The sequence below is a fragment of the Beta vulgaris genome, chromosome 1 (assembly GCF_026745355.1).
Source record: "Beta vulgaris subsp. vulgaris cultivar EL10 chromosome 1, EL10.2, whole genome shotgun sequence".
Lineage (NCBI taxonomy): Eukaryota > Viridiplantae > Streptophyta > Magnoliopsida > Caryophyllales > Amaranthaceae > Beta > Beta vulgaris.
Genome location: NC_079202.1, coordinates 38,660,946 through 38,683,126, shown reverse-complemented (window position 1 = coordinate 38,683,126; position 22,181 = coordinate 38,660,946). Strand labels below are relative to the sequence as shown.

General features: G+C 35.0%; 1 protein-coding gene across 2 annotated transcripts; it reads right to left on the bottom strand.

Annotated features, from left to right (window-relative positions):
* Positions 1-12,817: 12,817 nt before the first annotated feature.
* Positions 12,818-21,064, bottom strand: LOC104895565 (hypothetical protein). 2 transcript variants are annotated; one of them, XM_010682115.4, is made up of 9 exons: positions 20,472-21,063; positions 19,518-19,604; positions 17,438-17,527; positions 17,233-17,319; positions 17,033-17,152; positions 14,842-16,941; positions 14,614-14,760; positions 13,606-14,162; positions 12,818-13,213 (listed from the first exon to the last, which is right to left on the bottom strand). In XM_010682115.4, the coding sequence occupies exons 1-9, from the start codon at positions 20,517-20,519 to the stop codon at positions 13,051-13,053; spliced, it is 3,399 nt and encodes a 1,132-aa protein (XP_010680417.2). In that variant the 5' UTR covers positions 20,520-21,063; the 3' UTR covers positions 12,818-13,050. The 2 variants fall into 2 exon arrangements, with proteins under 2 accessions (XP_010680417.2, XP_057249318.1); XM_057393335.1 differs by lacking the exon at positions 19,518-19,604 and having other exon boundaries at positions 20,472-21,064.
* Positions 21,065-22,181: the final 1,117 nt, after the last annotated feature.

Genomic DNA, 22,181 nt, shown 5'->3' with positions numbered 1-22,181 from the left:
AAAGTTGAAAAATGTGATATATGTGCCTATCATTAAGCACGTGCAACACTTGTTCAAGATGAGGGATGCAAAGTGAATTTTTACTCAAAGTTATGTGTGATACAAGAGAAAAACAGTGGAAAGATCAAATGCATGGGAAAAGCTCAAAATGGCTTATATTACTTGATAATGAGCCAATTAAAGCTCGTAGCATCATACTCCAAGAAGATAGTCACTGGGTGTCAGAGTAACACGATTTTAAGTGCTTCAAGCATCACCCTTCCAGGGACAGCGAGAAATGTACAAGACTTGAGCTCAACTACTCTATGGCATGAAAGATTGGGCCATGCACCACTGAAAAGAATGAATAAAATACCTCATTTGAACAACAAGCTACATAAGTCTGATGATTTGTGTTTAATATGTCCACTTGCTAAATTTACTAAACTGCCTTTTAGATTGTGTCAATCTAGGGCATCTCAAGCCTTAAAACTGATTCACATTATTGACATTTGGGGATCGTATAAGGTACCAAGAAATTATAAATACTTCCTTACTTTGGTGGATGACTATTCAAGGGTCACATGGGTGCACTTGCTTAGAGAGAACTTAGCGCATTTGAAGTAATTTGTGAAAATGGTTATAATCATCAGAATCGAAAGGAAGTAGTAAGGTCTGATCATGCTCTTGAGTTTGATGATGGAAAGTGTCAAGAATTCTACAAAAGTCATGGAATACTACATCAAACAAGTTGCCTTGACAAACCACAACAAATGGAATGGTAGAAAGGAAGCACATAAACATACTTGAAATGGATTCAGCTCTAAGATTTCAGACTAGTTTAAACTGTGTCATGACAGCTGTTCACATCACCAATAAGCTTCTCGGCTCAATCTTGAAGCACAAAAGTTCTTATGAGGTACTCCACAATATTAAACCTGAACATGATCATTTAAGAGTCTTACTTAGATTGCTTACTTATGTCTATTAATCCTAGTAGAATTGTTGATAAGATGAGTCTTAGGGGTATTTCTAGGATATCCTAACTTGCAAAAAGGTTGTAGAATGTTAAATCTAGCAACTAATATTGTGTTTGTAAGAAAATGTAGATTTTTATGAGTCTATATGTCCATATAAAGTCTTTCATCCTCAATGTAAAACTAAAGATAATGTGATAGACAATTCAGGTAGCTATGTATAGCATAGTGGAGATGGTGAGGTGGTTGAGAATGATACTAACAATAAGAATGAGGAAAACGATAATGAGTCTATTAGAGATGAAAATCAACACTATGAAAAAAAACCCATACTACAGAAAATAACCAAAGAACATGATGTGAGAAGATCCACTAGACAAACTCACTCACCAAAATGGCAGAATACTACATTATAACCTACATTACCTTAAAACTCAACCAAAAAAAATCCAGACCACATCAAACATATCCACCACCGATTCTTACAACTATTTCATGACCACACCCACAAAGAACCCTGAGCCTAAATCAATTAAAGAAACTATAAAACATAAGTATTTGGTAGAGGCTATGAATGACGAACTTGAATCCGATGATACTTGGAAAATCACAACTCACAAAAATTTTATTAGATGCAAATGGTTGTATAAAACCAAATACAAACCAAATGGAAGAAAGGAAAGAGACAAATCTAGATTTGTTGTTCTTGGAAACAAACAGACCTATAGTGTTGACTAGGAACAAACTTTTACACCTGTAGCCAAAATGACTGCAGTGAGATCTTTACTAGCAGTAGCTTCTTTTGAAAATTGAATTTTTCACCAAATGATTATTGAGAATGCATTTTTTCATCGTGATTTTCTGGAAGAAGTCTACTTAAAAATGTCGCCTGGTTGCACTGAACTTGGAAGCAGACTGATTGTTCAACGAGAGGGGGAGAAATTGAACAACACTACTAACAAGGTATGCAAACTGAATTATTCTCCATGTTAAGTGGTGCATTAAAAGGAAATATTTATGTCAGTCTATGGCAGATTACTCTTTCTTTGTCAAAGAAGATGGTAGCACATTCACAGTCATTCTTGTGTATTTTAATGACTTGCTAATTGATGGAAATGATATGGAGGCGTTGAAGGAAGCAAAAGAATTTCTTTCATCTCAATTTCATATGAAGGATATGGGTAATTTAGGTACTTTTTAGGGATTGAGGTAGATAGGGGTGAGTAAGGTATATTCTTGTCTCAAAGAAAATATACCTTGCATATCTTAGAAGAATATGGCATGAATAGTGTGAGACCACTCAGGGTGCGTTCTATTCAACTTATTGGCCCTGAACTTATTGGACCTTATCTGAACTGAACTTATTGAACCTGAACTGAACTTATTGGAACTTATTAAACCTGATTGGACCTGATTCAACTTATTGGACCTGATTGAACCTGATTGGAACTTATTGGACCTTATTGGAACTTATTGACCTTATTGAAACTTATTAGACCTTATTGGCCCTATTGAAACTTATTAGACCTTATTGGACCTGATTGAAACTTATTATATTATTGGACCGATTGAAACTTATTTGACCTTATTAGACAAAAACATTGACCATGAATAACATAAATATTACCACTAACGTAAATACTACCCTCAAATTTTTTATGGAGTAAAAATTATTATAATTCGTCCTTTAAAAATAATAATTATTAATTATCTCTTATGATAATTAATTTAACAAAAAAATTTACTATTTATATATTTGCCTATACATAGTTTTCACCACTAATATATCTAATAGTCTTGTTTTGATTTTATAAAACACTAGTTAGAAAATCAAAAATTAATTAACATTTATATCTTTCATTGTTATTAGTAACGAAAACATGTTATCTCCAGTTATTTAAAGACGAATTGTAAAATATTGTAATTATAATAATTATTATTGTTAACCTTAATTATTTGATCATGATTATAATATTATTTAATAGCAATATGAATAATCAAATAATATACAATAATACAAGATAATACTATACATTGTGGTACTTTAATAAAAAATTCTAATAATAACATAATCAGCTAATAGTAATATGAATAATAAAATAATAGACATAATACAAATAAATAATAAAATAATAGACATAATACAAATAAATAATAAATAATAGACACTAATACAAGTATAATACTATATAATCATTGTGGTACTTTAATTAAAATTCTAATAATAACATAATCAGCTAACAATGATACGAAATTATGAATAACAAAATAATGAACAATTTGAACATTGACTATTTGGACCTTATTGGACCTTATTAGACCTGATTGGAACTTATTGCACCTGATTGGAACTTATTGGACCTTATCAGACCTTATTGGAACTTATTGCCCTTATTAGACCTTATTGCAACTTATCTGAACTTATATGAACTTATTGGACCTGAAACTTAATTTTTTAAGTTGAACAGAACACACCCTCAAGCTTTCAATGATCAATGGATCCACATCTAAAGCTTACTTCTGAATCTATATCAGTTTCGGCATATCCTGACTGACTATAGCTAGGCTAGACACCTCTTTTATTGTCTGTGTACTAAGTAAGTTTATGCATAAGCCTACTAATGTGCATTACCAATGTGCGAAAAGGGTGCTTAGGTACTTAGCAGGGTCACCTGAGCAAGGAATTTTGTTAGCCTTCAAGTCTCATATTAAGCTTGAAGCCGACTGTGACAGTGATTGGATAGGTTGTGCCAACACTAGAAGATGTACGTCATGGTATTACATCTTGTTATGCAAGTCGCCAATATCATGGAAAGCAAAAGGGCAATCAGTGGTGGCAAGGAGCAATGCAGAAGGTAGATATTGGTCAAGCAGCAACTACTAAATGATTTGGGATTAGAGAAGTTGGAAGCTACTTCAATATACTATGATAATCAAGTTGCACTTACTATTGTAGCTAACCCTGTACAACATGAGAAGACCAAACATGTTGAAATAGATTGTCATTTTATAAGGGATAAGCCTACTGAAGGATAATGTCTCCTACTTATGTGTCTAGCTCTCAGCTACTAGCAGATACCTTCACCAAAATCCTTTCGGTTGATTAAATGTAGTCTCTCTTGTCCAAGTTGGGTTTCAGTCTCATCCTTCACTCACAACTTTAGGGGGAGTATTGATACAGTAGGTATGTATTATATAGTGCAAATGTATACACATAGTGTAACTGAGGGTATTGGGTGAATGTATTTCCCTAGGTTGATAATTTGTCTGCTAGTGACAGACTGTCACTCTCATGAATGTAATTATTCTTAGATTTTATTGTCAATTCACATGTGCCTTGTAGTGCTGACAGCTTGTGATTAATTACGGTAATCCCTAAACCTAGAAAACTATATATATATATATATATATATATATATATAAATATATATATATTATATATATATATTATATATATAATATATTAATATTATATATATATATATATATATAGGAATAGGATCTTGTGGAAACCACCATTAATCTGAAAACTGAAAACAAGCAATATGAGTCGTCGGATTTAGAAGAAAATATTAGATGACCACGATTTAGCCACGTCGCATGTCCAAAAATTTATTTTCTCCCACCTGATTTTCTCTCTCTTATTCCTCAGCTCTCAATTACGTGATTTCTCTCTCCTAAAAGGCCGATTTTCACGCTCTCAATTCTCACCTTCAATCAATGTTAATCCTTCAATGATTCGAAATTCCGGTAAGAATTTGTTTAATCTTATTATTTTTCACATTTGCAAATCAAACTTCACTCAATTTTGCTCTAGTTGAGTTTTTCCCCAATTTTTCTAGGGTTTACGCTCAATTGCGATTTTCTTTCATGTTCATCTGCAATTTTTTGTGCGATTCTTCTTTATGTTTATCATATTCTTCCCGAATTTGTTGAAATTTCATGTTTTGCCGGCTCCTATGTTGATTTTGTTTTTATTGGTCTGTTATCCACTGTTTTAGAGGAGTTTGATGACAGTCTTATATCCTAAAATGTAAACTTCGAATTTGATTGTATGAACTTTTCTCTTCTACTTCTGAGCAGCGCTACCAGTATCAATCTCATAGTTGCTGAAAAGCATAAATTATACAGCTATAATTGCTCAACCCCAACCCCATTCCTTAAAAATGTAAGAGCCAGTAAATCACAATTGTAATTAAGTGTTGATTTTTGTGATTTTGTTGAATTTGCGTGTTTATGAAATCTTATGGTTACATTACTTGGATTTTGTTGCTTTCTCTGATGTAAAACTGATAATCTTCCCTTGCAATTTTAATTTTCATAATCTTTCGTTTCATGTGGAATTGTCTACTTTTTACTTTTGGTGTTCTCTCTGTTATTTTTATCTTGTTCATTATGGTGTACGTAGCATACTCTGTTTTTATCAGTTTCCAAAGTATTGTTATTAGTTGTTGTTTTAAAGCTATTTGTTACCCCCCTCTCACTAACATATATTTGGCGAAATTCATACAACCTATTAGCCCAATTGGCAAAACATTGTGTAAGACACAACGATGTAGGTTCGAATCCTACATAGGTTTAACTATAATCAAAGTTAAAATAAGTTACCCTTAAAATCTAAAAAGTTGTCCTAAAAATGGTAAAAGTTATCCTAAAAGTGGTAATAGTTACTCTTATAATAAATAAAGTTACCCTTGAAATATATAGAACTACCCTTAATATAATAAAGTTACCCCAAAACTGACAAAAGTTACCCTAAAAGTGTTAAAAGTTACCCTAAAGGGGTTAAAAGTTATCTTGTTTTCAGTTTTCAAATTAAGAGTTGTTTTCAGCGGATCCTACCCCTATGATGAGAACCCTCTTATGGTGAGAACCGTGAGAACCACTTAAAATGAGCAAAAACTTCCTAAAATGAGCAAAAAAAAGTAACAAATGAGCATAAACATAAAATGAGTATAAAACATTAAGTTATCAAAAACGTAAAATGAACAAAAATGGAAAAGAAGAAAAACGTTAAATGAGCATAAAAACGTTCAATGAGAAAAAAAGTAAAATGAGCAAAACGTAAAATGAGCAAAAACGTTGATAAATGAGCACAAAATTGTTAAATGAGCAAAACCATAAATTAAATGAAACAAAAAATGAGCAAAAATATTATGAACTGATCAAAATCTTCGTAAAATGAGGAAAAATGAGTGGTTCTCACTGTTCTCACCATGAGGGTGGTTCTCATATAAACTTAACCCTATATATATATAGGAATAGGATCTTGTGAAAACCACAATTAATCTGAAAACTGAAAACAAGCCATCTCAGCCGTCGGATTTAGAAGACAATATTAGATGGCCAAGATTTAGCTAAAGCATGCCTAAAAAATTATTCTCTCCCACCTGATTTTCTCTCTCTTATTCTTCAGCTTTTAAACGTGATTTCTCTCTCCTAAAAGACCGATTGTCACGCTCAAGTCTCACCTTCAATTAATGTTAATCCTTCAATGATTCGAAATTCTAGTAAGAATTTGTTTAATCTTTTCATTTTTCACATTTGCGAATCGAATTTCACTCAATTTTGCTCTAATTGAGTTTTTTCCCCAATTTTTCTAGGGTTTTACGTTCAATTGCGATTTTCTTTCATGTTCATCTGCAATTTTTTGTGCGATTCTTCTTTATGATATCATATTCTTCCCGAATTTGTTGAAATTTGGATTATTTTATGTTTAACTTAGGTTACGTTTTTATTTTTTTTAGGAAAATGAGGAGAAAATTTGTTCGACAATTTCATGGAGAGAAGAAAAATGATGATGCTGAAGTACAACTTATAAATAAATGCTTCTGAATTTGATAGTTAGTTGCTGGATTTTTCGTTTTCATTTTCTGGTTTTTTATTTTGCGATTTTTAAAATGTTAGGGTTTAGATTATGAATTGTTTTTTGGTTTTAGGTTTAGTTTATTTTCGCTTACAATATTTTTTCTTTGAGTTTTAATTCTTATAATCTCTAGATCTGGTGGTTCGAAATTTTATTGTGAACTTTTTGTTAGATCTAGAAGAGAATTCTGTATATTCATATGAATTTTTGCAAGATTTACTAAATTTTCGTTATATACTGTTTGAAAAAGCTACCCTTAGTTAAAGTTACCCTTATAATACTCAAAGTTATCCTTATAATACTCAAAGATACCCTAGAAAGATGAAAATTAATTATGACATAATAAAATTATCCTAAACGTACTAAAAGTTACGCTTATATTATATAAAGTTGCCCTTGAAATATATAAAGTTATCCTTGAAATATATAAAGTTATTCTTTATATAATGAAGTTACCCTAAAACAGGCAAAAGTTATCCCTAAAGTATATAAAGTTACCCTTAAAGTATATAAAGTTACCTTAAAAATGGTAAAAGTTACCCTTGTTTTCAGTTTTCAGACTAAAAGTTATTTTCAGTTTTCATGAAAGAGCATTACAATATATATATATATATATATATATATATATATAATATATATATATATATAAATATATATAATTATATATATATATTATATATATATAGGTTTAAGTTCATATGAGAACCACCCTTATGGTGAGAACCGTGAGAACCACTCATTTTTCCTCATTTTACGAAGATTTTGATCATTTCATAACATTTTTGCTCATTTTTTGTTTCACTTATTTTATGGTTTTGCTCATTTAACAATTTTGTGCTCATTTATCAACGTTTTTGCTCCTTTTACGTTTTCCTCACTTTACTTTTTTTCCCATTGAACTTTTTTATGCTCATTTTACGTTTTTCTTCTTTTACATTTTTGTACATTTTACGTTTTTGATAACTTAATGTTTTCTACTCATTTTATGTTTCTGCTCATTTGTTACTTTTTTTTGCTCATTTTAGGAAGTTTTTTGCTCATTTTTAGTGGTTCTCACGGTTCTCACCATAAGAGGGTTTCACTAGAACCCAACCTATATATATATATATATATATATATATATATATATTATATATTGTAATGCTCTTTCATGAGCCATTCATTCAGAAGATACACAAAGGACAAAGGGGGCTATATTCACTCAATCATTCGTTGAGCAATACTAGCACTGCAATTCTATTGTTACATAATCACAAATATAGCCTTTTTTATCTAATTATGAAGTTTAAAATTGGTTTGATACTCCCTCGATTGTTCTAAAATCTTCCATTTGCAAATTTGACATTGTTCAAGAGTAAAGACAATCTTCCAAATTCTTTCCAATATAAAAAAACATAGTCATGTGGGTTCATAATTTGAATCAGCTAATGTACATTAACAATATTAAATTCCAATCGGTAACCTTGTAGTTTTTCGATTTCACAATGGTAACCCTGTGGTTTTCAAATTCCAAAAATGACCTTGTACTCTTGTTGAATTCCCAAACGTGACTGTTTCCGTTAAATTTCTCTTATATCTAACCATTAAATCAATAAACGCATATCGAAATGTTTGTGGAATGCAAATTAAGAGGCATCTAATCTTTTTTGGAAATTTCGACCTCAAATTTGACCCATTAAGGCCTAAATTGACCCCAAAACCTTGACCGGGCTATTTTTTTGACTCACAAAATAATGCACGCAAATCGAGATATTTTTGGAACGCAAATTATTTCAAAAACATAGCCATGTCAAGATTTTGGGGTCATTTAGCCCTTTATGGGTCAATTTTGAGGTCGAAATTCGCAATAAAAATGATCAAATTCGCCTCAATTTGCATTCCAGAAACATCTCAATTTTTACGTGCATTGATTTAACAGTTAGATTTAACGAAAAAAGTCACGTCTGGGAATTCAACAAGAGTACAAGGTCATTTTTGGGAATTTCAAAACTACAGGGTTACCATTGGAAAACCGGAAAACTACAAGGTTACCAATGGGAATTTTCCTTTTTACTAATATGTAACTAAAGATATTTTCTTTTGCTAAAGAGAAAACAACCTAGGAGTAGCCCCTAGAATAGGACCGGCCTACAGCATCCTTTCGGTTGATGGAGGAAAACACAATATTAGAAAAAGAAAACTAATACAAAAGTGAATGCCTGCGTCCGCCTGATTAGCTTCCCGATAATGATTGATAGAAACCGCTTCGAACTTCTAAAGCTCCTCCAAAACATCCATAATCAAAGATTTGATTTCCCAAGTAACCTTCCAACAATGCCGGATAGAATTAATGACAACCAAATTGTCACCTTCAACAACAAGAGAATGAATACCAAGAAACCTTGTCGTCCGGATACCTTCACAAAGTCCCACGCATCAGCCTTAAGAACTGAAGAATCTGAGGAAAAAGCCATCGCACCCGAAAGACGCAATTCTCCCATATCATTACAAATAGTGAAACCAAAAGAAGCCTTCCCAGTAGACATATTAGACCTATCGAAATTGAGTTTGAACCATAAATTAGGAGAGGGAACCCAAGCAATCTCCTTTGGCACACTACTCCCCACTGGCCCCTGCTTAATTTGAACATCAACCTGAAACTCGCTAGACTGTGAGCACAACCAATCATGGGTAAACATCGCAATTGAAATAGCAGTCTCCCTCATAGAGGAACTTGCTTCTTAAAAGTAACTCGATTACGCTAGACCAAATGAACCACCACACAATACAATATTTCACAAGCTCCTCAGACGAGCAATTATCTTTCACATCATTTAGATTATTAACAACATTATCTTGAAAAGGACCCAGAGGAAGGCAACCCCACCCTAAAGTCTCATTAAGATCCGAAAAAACATCTCTAGTACTAAAAGAACAATTAAACGGCAAGCATTCTCTAATTGATAATTAAAAAAAGACATTCTTGAGGGAGAAGCACGTGACTCTTTTGAAGTCTATCTTTCGTCGGAAGACCATCTTGGCAAATTGTTCGTAGAAAATTTTTAAATTTAGGAGGGATCTTAAGCTTCCAAACCAAAGAAACGATTAAGGAGGAGGAACATCTAAAACCAAATCCTACACCAATAAAGCCCCAGACTTGACTGAATAATTCCCATCAGGGGTGAGACCTCAAACCATAGAATCTTCCCCAAGAGAGAACGGGATAAAGATACTTAGAATAGCCTGACAGATTTCCAAATCTGCTAATCTTGATCTATTCCATTGTCTATCATCATTGATCACATCGTTAACTTTTAGATGTTCTAAACCAATCCCTGAAACACAAATATAAGCAATTGGATAACGAGATTAATTTCCTCCATTGCCACAAGCAATTACTAGTAGGGACATAGTAAAAAAGAGAGCAACCCCTAAGATATTTCTTGGACACAAGATCAACCCATAAATTCCACATTAATTTGATTTGATGTGTCATATTATTAACACTACCATTCCTGAAACCCAACCCCCAAACTTCTTCAGAATACAAATACGATCACAACCTATGAGATTTGTTGTTCTAGACTCCGGATTTTTATTCGAAAAGATATTTCTATAATTCTTGTCTAAATCATAACGTATAAGGTAATAAGAAACTTTGCATTTGAAAATTAGTCTTAGTAGACAAATTAATTAGCCTGAATCAGAATAGCCCTCCCAGTCTGAGATAAAGAGTTGGCCTTCTATTTAGAAAGCTGAGACTTAGAAGATTGGACTCTCTGCAATGTATAGTGGAACAACCCAAATAACTACCCAACGAGAAAAGCTATTCTTCTGAAGGATAGAATTAGACTCATTATTAACTTCATTAGGAAAAACATTTTTCGTACACTGGAAAGAAGACTTATGAAAATTAACTAATTGACCAGACATAGCGCAATACTTATCCATAATAGACTTAATAATAGTACAGCTTCGGTTTGACGCTTTACAAATAACATGGTATCATCGATAAAAGTCAAAAAGGAATTTTAATCCCCGATCGCCCAATTTTAACTCACAACAATTTCTTTCTTTTTTTTTTTTTTTTTGCTAAATCAGTAAGTAATATTTCAAACTCCAAACCAAGTACACCTAAACCCATACCAAGGATGAGGCAAACCAACTAGGTTGGACCCCCTCAGAGCCAAGGTAGGAAGCATCTAATTACAAATTTGCAATGACAAATCTCACAACAATTTCTCACCACTTACTGAATAAGCATAAATCTGATGAGCTAAAAGTTTTGCACATAAGATACACAATAAGGACATAAAGGGTCTCCTTGTCTTATTCCACATGTTGGGAATAATCTATCTCCCGAAATACCATTCGCTAAAACCGAGAAAGAGACAAAAGAAATGCACGACCTTATTCAATGAATCCACTTTTGATCAAATCCCGGTTTCTCTAACATAACAAAACTAAAATCTCATTCTAAACGATCATACGCTTTTTCCATATCCAAAATAATAGCAATTCATCATTCTTTACTAGATTTTTTTTTTTAAGGAATGAAAAACTTCATGAGCTAATAAAATATTGTCTTGAATTAATCTCTCCGAAATAAAAGCTTCTTGTAATGGATGAATAATATTCCCCAACACTACTTATAGCTAATTAGCTAACACTTGAGCTATAATCTTATAAATAGTCGAACATAAACTAATTGGTCTAAAATGATTCGTTGCTGAAGGATTATCAATCTTCAAACTTAGTGTAACATAGAGAACGTGCAGAAACTTGAAAATTGAAAATAGGAAGATCTTTAAAGAATGCGGGGAGTATCATAGAACCGGACACACACACAAAAAAAAAAAAAAAGAAAGAAAGAAAGAAGAAGAACATTCTTATGTAACCAGGAATAACTTACCAAAATCTTCTAAAAAAAGAATAAATTACCAAAAGCATATAAAATCAGAATATAAAAAGATGTAGAGAAACCAGAGTAAAAAATTTCTAACATATCCCAAAAAAACACAGAAACAAAAGAAAATAAGAGATTCGTCAGTTTGGTCTTGAACATACCATTCTGAACACTACTGACACGAGTGATACACTACACCATATTGATCGAAGGGACCGAACCAAGAATTGGTGGTTCCATCATTGGCAGTACTTGGGTGAGTGGCTGGATCGTGAGGCTAGAGTTGTGGTGGGCATTGCATTTGCAGGACGCCCCTTGACATACATGACATGGTAGATGAGCACAACGAGATGTACCACCACTCAGATAGCACAGCCACATTCATCTACTAGCTTTCAAACTAGTTTCTAGTGATTTTGTGCTAGTTAGACTTTTAAAAGTATTGTTTCATATTACATATTTTATTATCACATCTTTTTGCTGAACACTAACGTTTTGTTATTGTTTCTCGTAATCATGGGTAGGAAACGGGTCATTGAATATGGATCCGGTCACTTTGAGCGCCACCGAGATGGTCTTGTTTGGTCACTTGAACTAATTGTGTTTTGCACCTAGTACATTGATTACTAATGGATATGTCACCAAAATAGTCTTTTTGTGTTAATTTAACCTACCTAGGCTAATTTTAGGGCGCATGAAATTATCTATGTGGTGGTGGTTTATTAGCATAAAAGTGAGTCCGGATCTTCTAGAGTTTTTGTGAAACTCTACAAGGTAGAGTTGTATGTGAGCCATACATTTTAAAATCAAGGGCTCATATTGGTGGAATGAAAAGATTTAGGGGTAGATTTTGATGAGATAAAATAGGGAGAATTTTGGAAAGAGAATATATGAGCCATTGATTTTTTTATCAATGGTTGATATTGCTCAAACTCTACCTTGTAGAATTATTTCACAACTCTAGAGGATCCAAACACAAAAGTGAGTTATGAATCGTCAACAAAGAAAGATGTTCCGGTTTTCTAGGGAGAGACAAGTAGAAATTCATCAACAATCATCTCCGGGATAGGAGGAGAATAACAAGAAACGATCGAGCAGAAGAACATGATGTAAACTAAACTAAACTCATACTTTCCCATATTCTCGCAATGAATAATTTATATACACTAGAATGACAATGAACGGGTCAAAAGGTGTTTCTTATCCCCTAAATAAAGTGAAGAAAAACAAAATTCTGAAAGTAGGGGTAGAAGAATGTGATTACTCTATCAACATCATATCCAATTCTTTCCAATAGCCTTCCCCAATAATTTACAGGGTCACCACCTACCTACAGTCATCTGCTAGTTATAAGAGGATGCAGGAGACATGGCTCCTTCTGATCTTCTCGCTGTTTGCCCGGAAACAGATACCTTGTCAGACCCGCGAACATTGTACCTCTCATACACCTTTTCACGATTCTCCGACCACCATGTTTCCGCCTGGTGCTCTCCAAATCTTCTTCGGCTGCATTGAGGGAAAATTTCATGTCAAACCTTACCCATATTTAGATCTCGACGCTGTGGTGATATAAAAAGGCATGATTGAAGTGGATAGCTGTCTAACGCAAAATGTCTTTACATGTATGTTTGAGGTAACGTATCTTAAATTCATCTAATATGAATGTGCAACGTATCTCCAATCAACAAACAAATATGTTATTTTTCTTTCTATTTCATTACCCCTTATTACCAAAAATGACGTGGGCATGCTATTCAACAAACCAAATCAGGCGAATCTTCTCACGATTAGTACATAGCAACATTCATTCCTCAACATCATCACACTCTTTTGACCATTGCCATATATAAACAATGATATAAAAAAATAATTATGATGCAGAAATCAGCAACTTTTACCTGAAGCGCACTCTTTTGAGATCCCTAGTTCCATCTCGAAGGGCAACCAGAGTGATATAGACACCAGGTTCGTACTGTTCAATCCACTCTGCTTCTACTTGACTATTATTATTACCTACTGATGGTACTGGACTTTTTGGCCTAATACTATTGTGGCCATCTTGAGATGACGCAGACATCCGAGCATCAGAAGCATCAGACACATTGCTGCTGCATGCCTGGAGACCTCCAGCAGCATTTGACAATTTGGCAAGTAGCTGATCCTCTCTAACCTTTGAGGTTGCAAAACCCTCATTCTGCTGGTAACTGTTTTCATTGAGCATATATGATTCCCTCGACGATTGTAGAGGTCCTTGAGTTCCATTTATCGTGGAGGAACCAACTCCAGTTAACGAGGCAATGTACGAACCATTTGCAGGATCGGTTCTCAAAGCAATCTCTTCAGTTGCGTCAGCAATATTTATACCATTTGGCTCCAAGCCATTTGGTAGTTGTGGTATCTTTATGTTCTCAGGATCATAAGCCCCTGGTGGCAACCTCTCAGCCATATCTTTAAGCTGAAACAATAATTAAAGAATATTTGTGAATCACCATCTTCAAACAAGTATTTCCCATATGAAAAGAGTGATGAACTACAAGATTGTTTGGAAACCAAGATACCCCTCTCTAAAAACTCCAATGCAACAGATATGCTCTAATGCCTATATCATAAGTTTGACAAGAAAAACCTTGGAGACTAGATAATATGAGATAGAAAAGTAATGCAATTAGCAGGTCAATAGAGTTCGAAGATAATCCAAAACACAGAGGGAGATATTTCCTTAGGGATCAACACAGCAAAGAGCAACGACTAAACAAGGTGTCATTTGAAAAGAAAAACATAACACTCTGCCCATAATCAAGGGTAAAATTTCACAAACTTGCACAATCATGTAGCACCAAATACCAAAGCACTAACTTCAATAAAATGTAATCAAGATGTGTTGTAATTTGGGTTTGGAAAAGAACCTGTGCAGTAAGAGACTTTATTACTTCTTTTGCAGCTTTGGTTTTTGCAGATTCTTCTGAAGCAAGCGACATAGCTTCTTGAGTTCTTTTTGCCGATTTCTGGAGCTCTAACTCTTGAAGTTCACATCGCTGCTGCAGGCTCTCAACCTTACCAGAAACCAAACAAATTAAACAAGAGAATCAACTCAAACGCCCGCAAGAAGACATACATGAGGGCAATATGAATACCTGTGCCCGCAATTTAATAACTTCTTGATTTAAGAGTTCATTAGTCTTCTTGACACTGTCAGCGATACTTTTAGAGAAAGACAAGCCAGAAGTGGTAGGAACTGGAGTTGCTGAACGCGGAGGACTTGGCTTACGTGAGAAGGGTGACACGGGTCTGGAAATGGAAGTAGCAGCTGTTGACGTGGCAATCGGCCTTGGTATTGTGTGCTTTACATCAACACTACCAGATAAAACGACATCTTTCAGCTGTAACAAGGAAGGTGTTTGGGAAGTCTGTATCAGTGAAAATGTCTCAGCTTTCTTGCCTTGCTTGGCAGCTTTAGTATCTAACTGCTTGATTAAATCCATATTAGAAGGTAGCATTGACTTGGACAATCTTAATTCTGCTTTATCCAACTTATCTTTGTTTTCACCTGAGAGCCGAGGCCCAGAACTTTTCCCTCTATTGCTCCCACCTTCCAAAACTTTACTCAGTTTGGTGAAACAAGAATCACATACGCGGTAAGGTTTGCTAGGATTTGGAGCAAGAGCTGCCCTAAATGCTTTCTTTGAACTACATGAATGACAGTGTACAAGTCCACAATTGTAGCAGTTATGTCTTTTTCGAGTAAATCCAAAAGCCTGCCTACAAGAGGAGCACTGAGACTGCTCAGCACCAGATACCCATTTGTGAAGACATATAGCTGCTGAGTAAGTAGAACCACAAGTAATATATTTAACATGTCTGTCCTTGAGCGCCTCTACCAAGGTCGGCGTTTTTCGGTCCTCGATGTCTCCATGGCCTAACCTCCCATTTGCTCCCTTTCCCCATGTATAAACCTCGTTTCTGGAAGTTAGCACTGCCACATGATATGCACCACAGGCAATCTCTTCAACGGTTTCATTACCAAGTCTATCTTCCACCAAACAAGGTAGTTTCCCATCAGAGAAAGGATTCCCGAGCTGACCATAAACTGTACTCCCCATCGTAAAAACATGACCCACTGTAGTCAACCCAACAGTCAAACTGTGCCCACAAGCAACTTTATGAAAATTGTATTCAATAAGTGATGGCACACATGTTGGTTTCAACCGGGGATCCTTATCACCTTGACCAAGACGATTTTTATCACCATCACCCCAAGTAAATAGTTTTCCAGATGAAATGCTGGAATTGGATTGAGTTGCAATAACTTCAACCACAGCTGCAGTATGCCACACCCCACATGCAGCAGCAATTGTCCTTAAACCAGATAGAGATTCCACCTCCCTTGGATAAGAAACATTTTCGCGGTCTCCATGGCCCAAGACACCAAATGTTCCATCGCCAAATGTGAAGAGCTGCCCAGTTGATGTTATTAGAGCAGTATGCCATGGACCACAAGTTACAGAAGCCACTTGGAGCCCTTCAAGAGGTCCAGCAATTCTCTTTGGTATCCAGTGACTAACTTCAGTGCCATTACCAAGGAGCCCCGCGTTATGAGTGCCATCACCCCAAGTGTACAACTCACCAGACATTGTTACAGCACAACTATGAAACTCACCACATGCAACAAAATCAACATTATAGGCAACTAAAGATTCAACTAGACGAGGTTGAAGAACATCCTTTCCCACACCATGACCCAGCCTACCTCCAGATTCCTCACCCCAAGTGAAAACTTCACCTTGCCTTGTGACAAGAGCAGCATGCCGGACACCACAAGCTATGAGGTGTACATCTAGAACAACATTAGACTCTAATGGCTTGGGAAGAAGAAAATCCGCTCGTGTGGTAGCAAAATTTACACTTTTATCAGCTCCACCTACTGAAGAACTGTCACATATGACCTCACCCCAAATGTACACATCACCAAGTGCATCACAATCATCGCCTGCAGATCCATGACTAGAGGTGCTGGGAGCACTAGAAACACTAACCCGGAAAACATCTGAAGCAGATCCTTTAGCTTGCATATTTCTGTTCTCGGAAGCTACATGAGATTTCTCAGAAGACATAAAGTTGACAAACTGATTATGCTTAGGATCATGAAAACTAAGAGAGTCCTCAGGCGAGCTAAGATATCGTGTTAAAGTAAGAGAACTGTCACTTGGACTACTTGATATCAGATCTTTGTTGTCCTGCAATCAATGGACAAAATCTAGCTAAATTTCCTTTTAAGCACTACAACATGAAAAGCACCAACCATAGTTTCCAAGTAGAAAGCGTTACATGAAAGGAAAGGACTTCCTCATTCCGTCCGTCAATTTTTGAGCGCCCACCTTTACCCGCAGATATGAGTGCTGTGAGACCAGCAATCCACACCTCAGCCTCAACTTTCTCTTTGCAGATCTAAAAGCAAGGCACAAGACATTCAAATTCTAGCCAGGATAATATACCTTCATAACAAGACCTAAAACACTGTCACCAACCAGATCAAGAGACCGTTTTGCATTGTTGTATAGAAGAGAAAATGATAAATAATCCTTGTCCGGACGCAGAAACCTCTTGAAAACAGCCTGGGACAGCAGACAACATGTTTGATTGAAATAATAGAACTCTTTATCACTAATTAATAAAACATCAAGGACAGAACTCATGATGCTGAGTATCAGAAAAGGGGGGAGGGGTACTCACAGTTCTCTGTCCAGGAATAATTCTTGAGACAGAAGCTAGCTTTATGCTTTTCTCACGGCCACTAGACAGCCAAATCAAAGTTGTTTCATCCTGTGAGATTTCAAAATAAAAAACATGGTTAGAATAAGAGACAGAAGCTAGTAGTTTACAATAAAAAGAGCATAGCACCCTCTGGTTAACGCTCATCTACTAGGCTGAAAGATACCAAAGAATCCAACTATGACAACAATGGAACACAATGTTACATGCTCGTAGGTGAAGAAAGTGAACACAAGAATTAAAGCAAGGAAGACAAAAATAAAGTAGAAAATTGCTTTAATACCAAAGTAAAATCAACCTGATGATGGCAGCCTGGCAGGTATGCCCTATACACCAAGTATGCCTTGCTTATCAGATTAGAAATTTAAGAAATGCACAAGTCTCTTTGAAAGACACAAACGCCAAAGGGATTTCAGTTCACAACAAGCAGGCCAGTTATCCAAAGGTAAAAAATTATCAACATCTTATCATTAGATTTTCAAGGTATTTTAATTCATAGCTCCAATTAATTTAAATTCTTATTTTTTTAGATGACAGTGCACAAGACTCAGCCAAGATAATTGATGAAGGAGCATGTACTAGTAGTTACTAACTGCCATTAAATTCCAAATTCATGAAGAGAGCTTGGTCTAACAAAAAGCTATTATGGTTTCACGAAAGCTAATTGCAACCTAATAGAAGTATTGAGTAACTGTTTGTCAAGTTCAGCTTAATATTTTCATAAGCAAGTTTCCCGCTTGCACTAGTAGTTGCATGGTTTAGCTTTACTTATATAGGCTAAGCACCAATGCTGCCAACAAGCATTCTTCATCATTTAGATGATGGAAATGCTTAATGGCCAAGTACACCACGATGATAAAAATCAGTCATTCAATATAGTCTATCTTCTAGGATATGCAACCACAGCTAATTTAACAGACCATAAACTATCCTGAGTCAGACATTCTACAATAAGTGATATCCACCTCAATTGCAAACTTCCTCATGGAAGATCTAAAGCCATATCAAGAGACTCAGATCAGATAAAGGAAAAGCCTGTTGGAAAATGGCAAGTTTAGCAAATTTATATAGTTGACTAACTTGATCTTCCACCGAAATTTTCCAAGTTATCATTGAACTCATCATACAATTCTGCCTATACTGGTAAGAAGTGATATTAAAGGATCCCCCTCAACTAACTAAATCGTCCCTAAGTCAACAACTCAATATTAACATCGGACTGCATTCTGCATTGAGCTCTAGCTTCGGCTTCCTAGAAATATGGTCATCTTGGTAGTCTCACAAACTTCAGACTGACAACATATCGAAGAGGTCGGCCGTAAGTGTTTGACTTTGGGAAACTTACCTGAGTGTCTCACTTTTCGATATTAAAGCTTGACAGAAGCAATAGGGCTCTGTTTGAGCCAATACTACCAATATTTGCAAGCTTAACCCTAGGATCATGTTATAATTTTCTCCTACAAATTTTTGAACTTTGCAATGTTTTGACCGTTGGCATTATTCATATACTAACTTTGACTTAACAATTTTACTAAGACTGAACTTTTTTACTAATATATAAAAAAAAAAATTTTGTATGTAAGATGTTTTAAGACTTATCTCAATGTATATTTTCAATACATACAATTCTTATAGTTTTTACAAAGAGATAATGGTCAAAGTTGTGCGTTCGTGAACATGAAAAGTTGCAGCTAAAAAACAGAGGGAATAGTATTTAAATAACAAACCAAACGATGTTGAAAACAACATTTTCAAAACTTTGGAATCCGTAGACAAAATTCATTAGGAGCTGATATATAACATAAATCATAATGACATTCAGATATTCAACAACAAGCAGAAGTTCAAACAAACAAAATTTGTAAACAAGGAATAAAAACATAAGAAGATTGTCTAAAAGATGATAATAAAACACGATTCTTGGATCACTTATTAATATATCAACAATAACTTAGTATTTAGCATGTCTACAAATTACTTCTCAAGTTTTCTCAATAGATATACTAAATGAAAATCATAAACAATAGAGCGTCCAACTTACACTAGAAAGTCTAAATGGGCAAAATTTTGGCTTTCCTTTACGACCATATTTAAGTAACTGAGCACCCTTCTTTAAAGCAATCAATGCCTGCAAAGTAAAATAGAAAAAGATTGGTATGATGGTTTCTGAGGCAAAAGATCCATATTAAATGGATGCTCATATTAGACATCCCTCACTAGCAACTTTAGTTTACATTCTAAACTTCTACATTAAGAGAGTTTCATAGTGCAAAAGGCCAAAAGTGATCTGGTATTCTGGTACATCAATAGCAAGAGGATGAGTTCCAATAGATTCTAAGTATACAGAAACATCTTCAGAAAAATGCAAATCCACCAAAGCATGAAGAAATCCGTAGAATCAGCAACAAAATTTTGCAATTTTAAAAGTTTGAAATCAACATTTGAAACACAAACCATAATACATTAGGACAACATGGTGTTCCTAGATAAACAGTTCCTATTTCACAACTAGAACTAATATTATATAGTCTATTAACGCTAACCATAGCTCGCCCGAATACGAAGAGATCAAATGAAGTGTTGATACCTAAAATTCTGCTAAGCAAGATCAACAAAGAATGCCATAATTCAACCAAAATTACATAGGCATGCAAGATATCAAACAGTGACCAATGTTATCACATTACTAAATCCCAATTAAAACAAAATTTTGAACCCTCTCCATATTTCAACAAACCTAATCAATGTAGGAAGACCAATTAATAACCAACAACTTACAAAATGCTCAGACAAAAAAACCACATTTACCATAAAAGTCTCAAACAAGTCAAAATTAAGCCCAAATTATAAACAGAAATCGGCTGCACGAGTCAAGATAAACCTCAACTACAAAACCAAACAACTAAAACAACAATGCCATTATAACAAGGTTTCGGCTGCACGAGTCAAGATTTTATCTCCGATAGTCGTTCATCGAACATTAAAAAAAAAATACCTGCTCAATGTCACGATCGGCATTACCATACTTAACAAGATCTGCCATTCCATGTGAGAAATTCAGTTAATCGCCTGCCTCTCCGATCTCTGACATCACTGCCTTTCATCCTCTTCACTTACCCCCTTGACCATTCACCCAACACAATAACTGTCTAAAATTTCTCTCTCCTAAGAAAAATTACCCCAAATTAAAAACCCTAGATCTAAATTCTTCTAATTCCTTAAAAAAAAAAACCCTTCAATTACACTTCCCACAGTAGATCAATCTTACAAATTCCGAGGCAACCTTTGAGATTTTTTTTCTCGATAACCGAGAAAAAGCAAAAGTCGCGGAATTTGTTATGAAAAGGTGGAGAAGTTTAGGAGTTCGAGGAGAGAGAAAAACCGGCGAATTTGCCGGCGGTTAAGCTCCGGTGAGGTTGAGGAGAGAGAATGTTTTCTTGTTTTTTTTTAACTTTTTATTGTCCGAAAGGAGAGAGAATTTAAGTTGTGGTCGCGTCCGCCCAAGTAGAAGTACAAGTCAAAGATGATGAAAGAATTGAATGAGGAGAGAAATGAGAAAAATCAAAAATGGGCTAATTATGAAAGAAATCAAAAATGTTACTATTTCGTTTTTGAATTAATTTATTTTTGCTTATGCTCTTTATTAAAAGGCGCGAAAATGGAATTATAGAGCATATGATTGGCGGATTTCGAGGTTAGATTTTTAGTGGCTTTTTAAAAAAACATATTATATTCCTCTCAAAAAAAAAAAAAAACATATTATATAATTTAGTGATTTTTAATCTCTATTATACTACTGCCTCCGTATTTTTTGGTTGCAACATTTATTTTTGTGGCACTATTCATCAACCAATTTTGTTAAATTATCTTGCATCATTATATAAGAAATAAAGATGGCAGTGGATCCCAAACCCGTCCCCGATCCATGGACCCGGATCTGTTTTTCAGGGTCTGGATCCTAAAATTATGGACCTGTTGGATTCGGGTCCACTTGTCAGACCACGGGTCCGGATCTGTGCAATAGACCCGAACCCGGATCCGCATATCCATTTTTTAAAAAATGTCCACATTGGGCTGGCGCCTGCTAGGCCTCCTCTCCATTTTAATGTCCTAAACTCCCAAGTCTCCTAAACTTCTGTTTCTAACTCCCTCATGCGGTCAGTTCCTGCCTAAACCGGTAAACCCTAACTCCCTCCTGCTACTTCCGGCCAGTTCCTGCGCGTTTCTTCACCAATTCCGCCCACCTGTCTGCGCTTTTCTCCACCAGTTCGGCCACCGGTCTGCGCTTTTCTCCACCAGTTCCGGCCACTTGTTCCTGCGCACAAATTCTCCACCGGATCTCCACCGGTTTCGGGCTCCAGTTTCTTAGGTGTGTCTCTTTCTCTGTCTACTTTTCGAAATTTGATTTTTTTCTTGTTATCTTTTTTCTTGAAATCTTATTTGATATTAATGATTTTATAGGGTTTTGATTTGGTATGATATGTTTAGGGTTTCGGTTTTTGATTGAATCGACTTTGTTGTTGAAAGTTATTGTTTGTTGTGGTTGTATTGTGGATTTGTGGTGTTTAAGATGCTGTTTTTTGTTTGTTAGAGTTGAATTTGAGTGAATTTGATTTGTTTAGGGTTGAATTTGAAGAATTAAAGTATAGTGAATGTGCTCTTTGCCATTGAATTTCGAATTTCGTTTGTATGTTAGTATAGTTTA

Excerpts from the sequence above, each read along its gene's own strand:
- LOC104895565 (XM_010682115.4), bottom strand. The coding sequence starts at position 20,519 with ATGGCAGATCTTGTTAAGTATGGTAATGCCGATCGTGACATTGAGCAG. Across the intron at positions 17,528-19,517 it reads GCCCATTTAGACTTTCTAGT|GATGAAACAACTTTGATTTG; the intron begins GTAAGTTGGACG and ends GAAATCTCACAG. Across the intron at positions 16,942-17,032 it reads AGGAAGTCCTTTCCTTTCAT|GACAACAAAGATCTGATATC; the intron begins GTAACGCTTTCT and ends CATTGATTGCAG.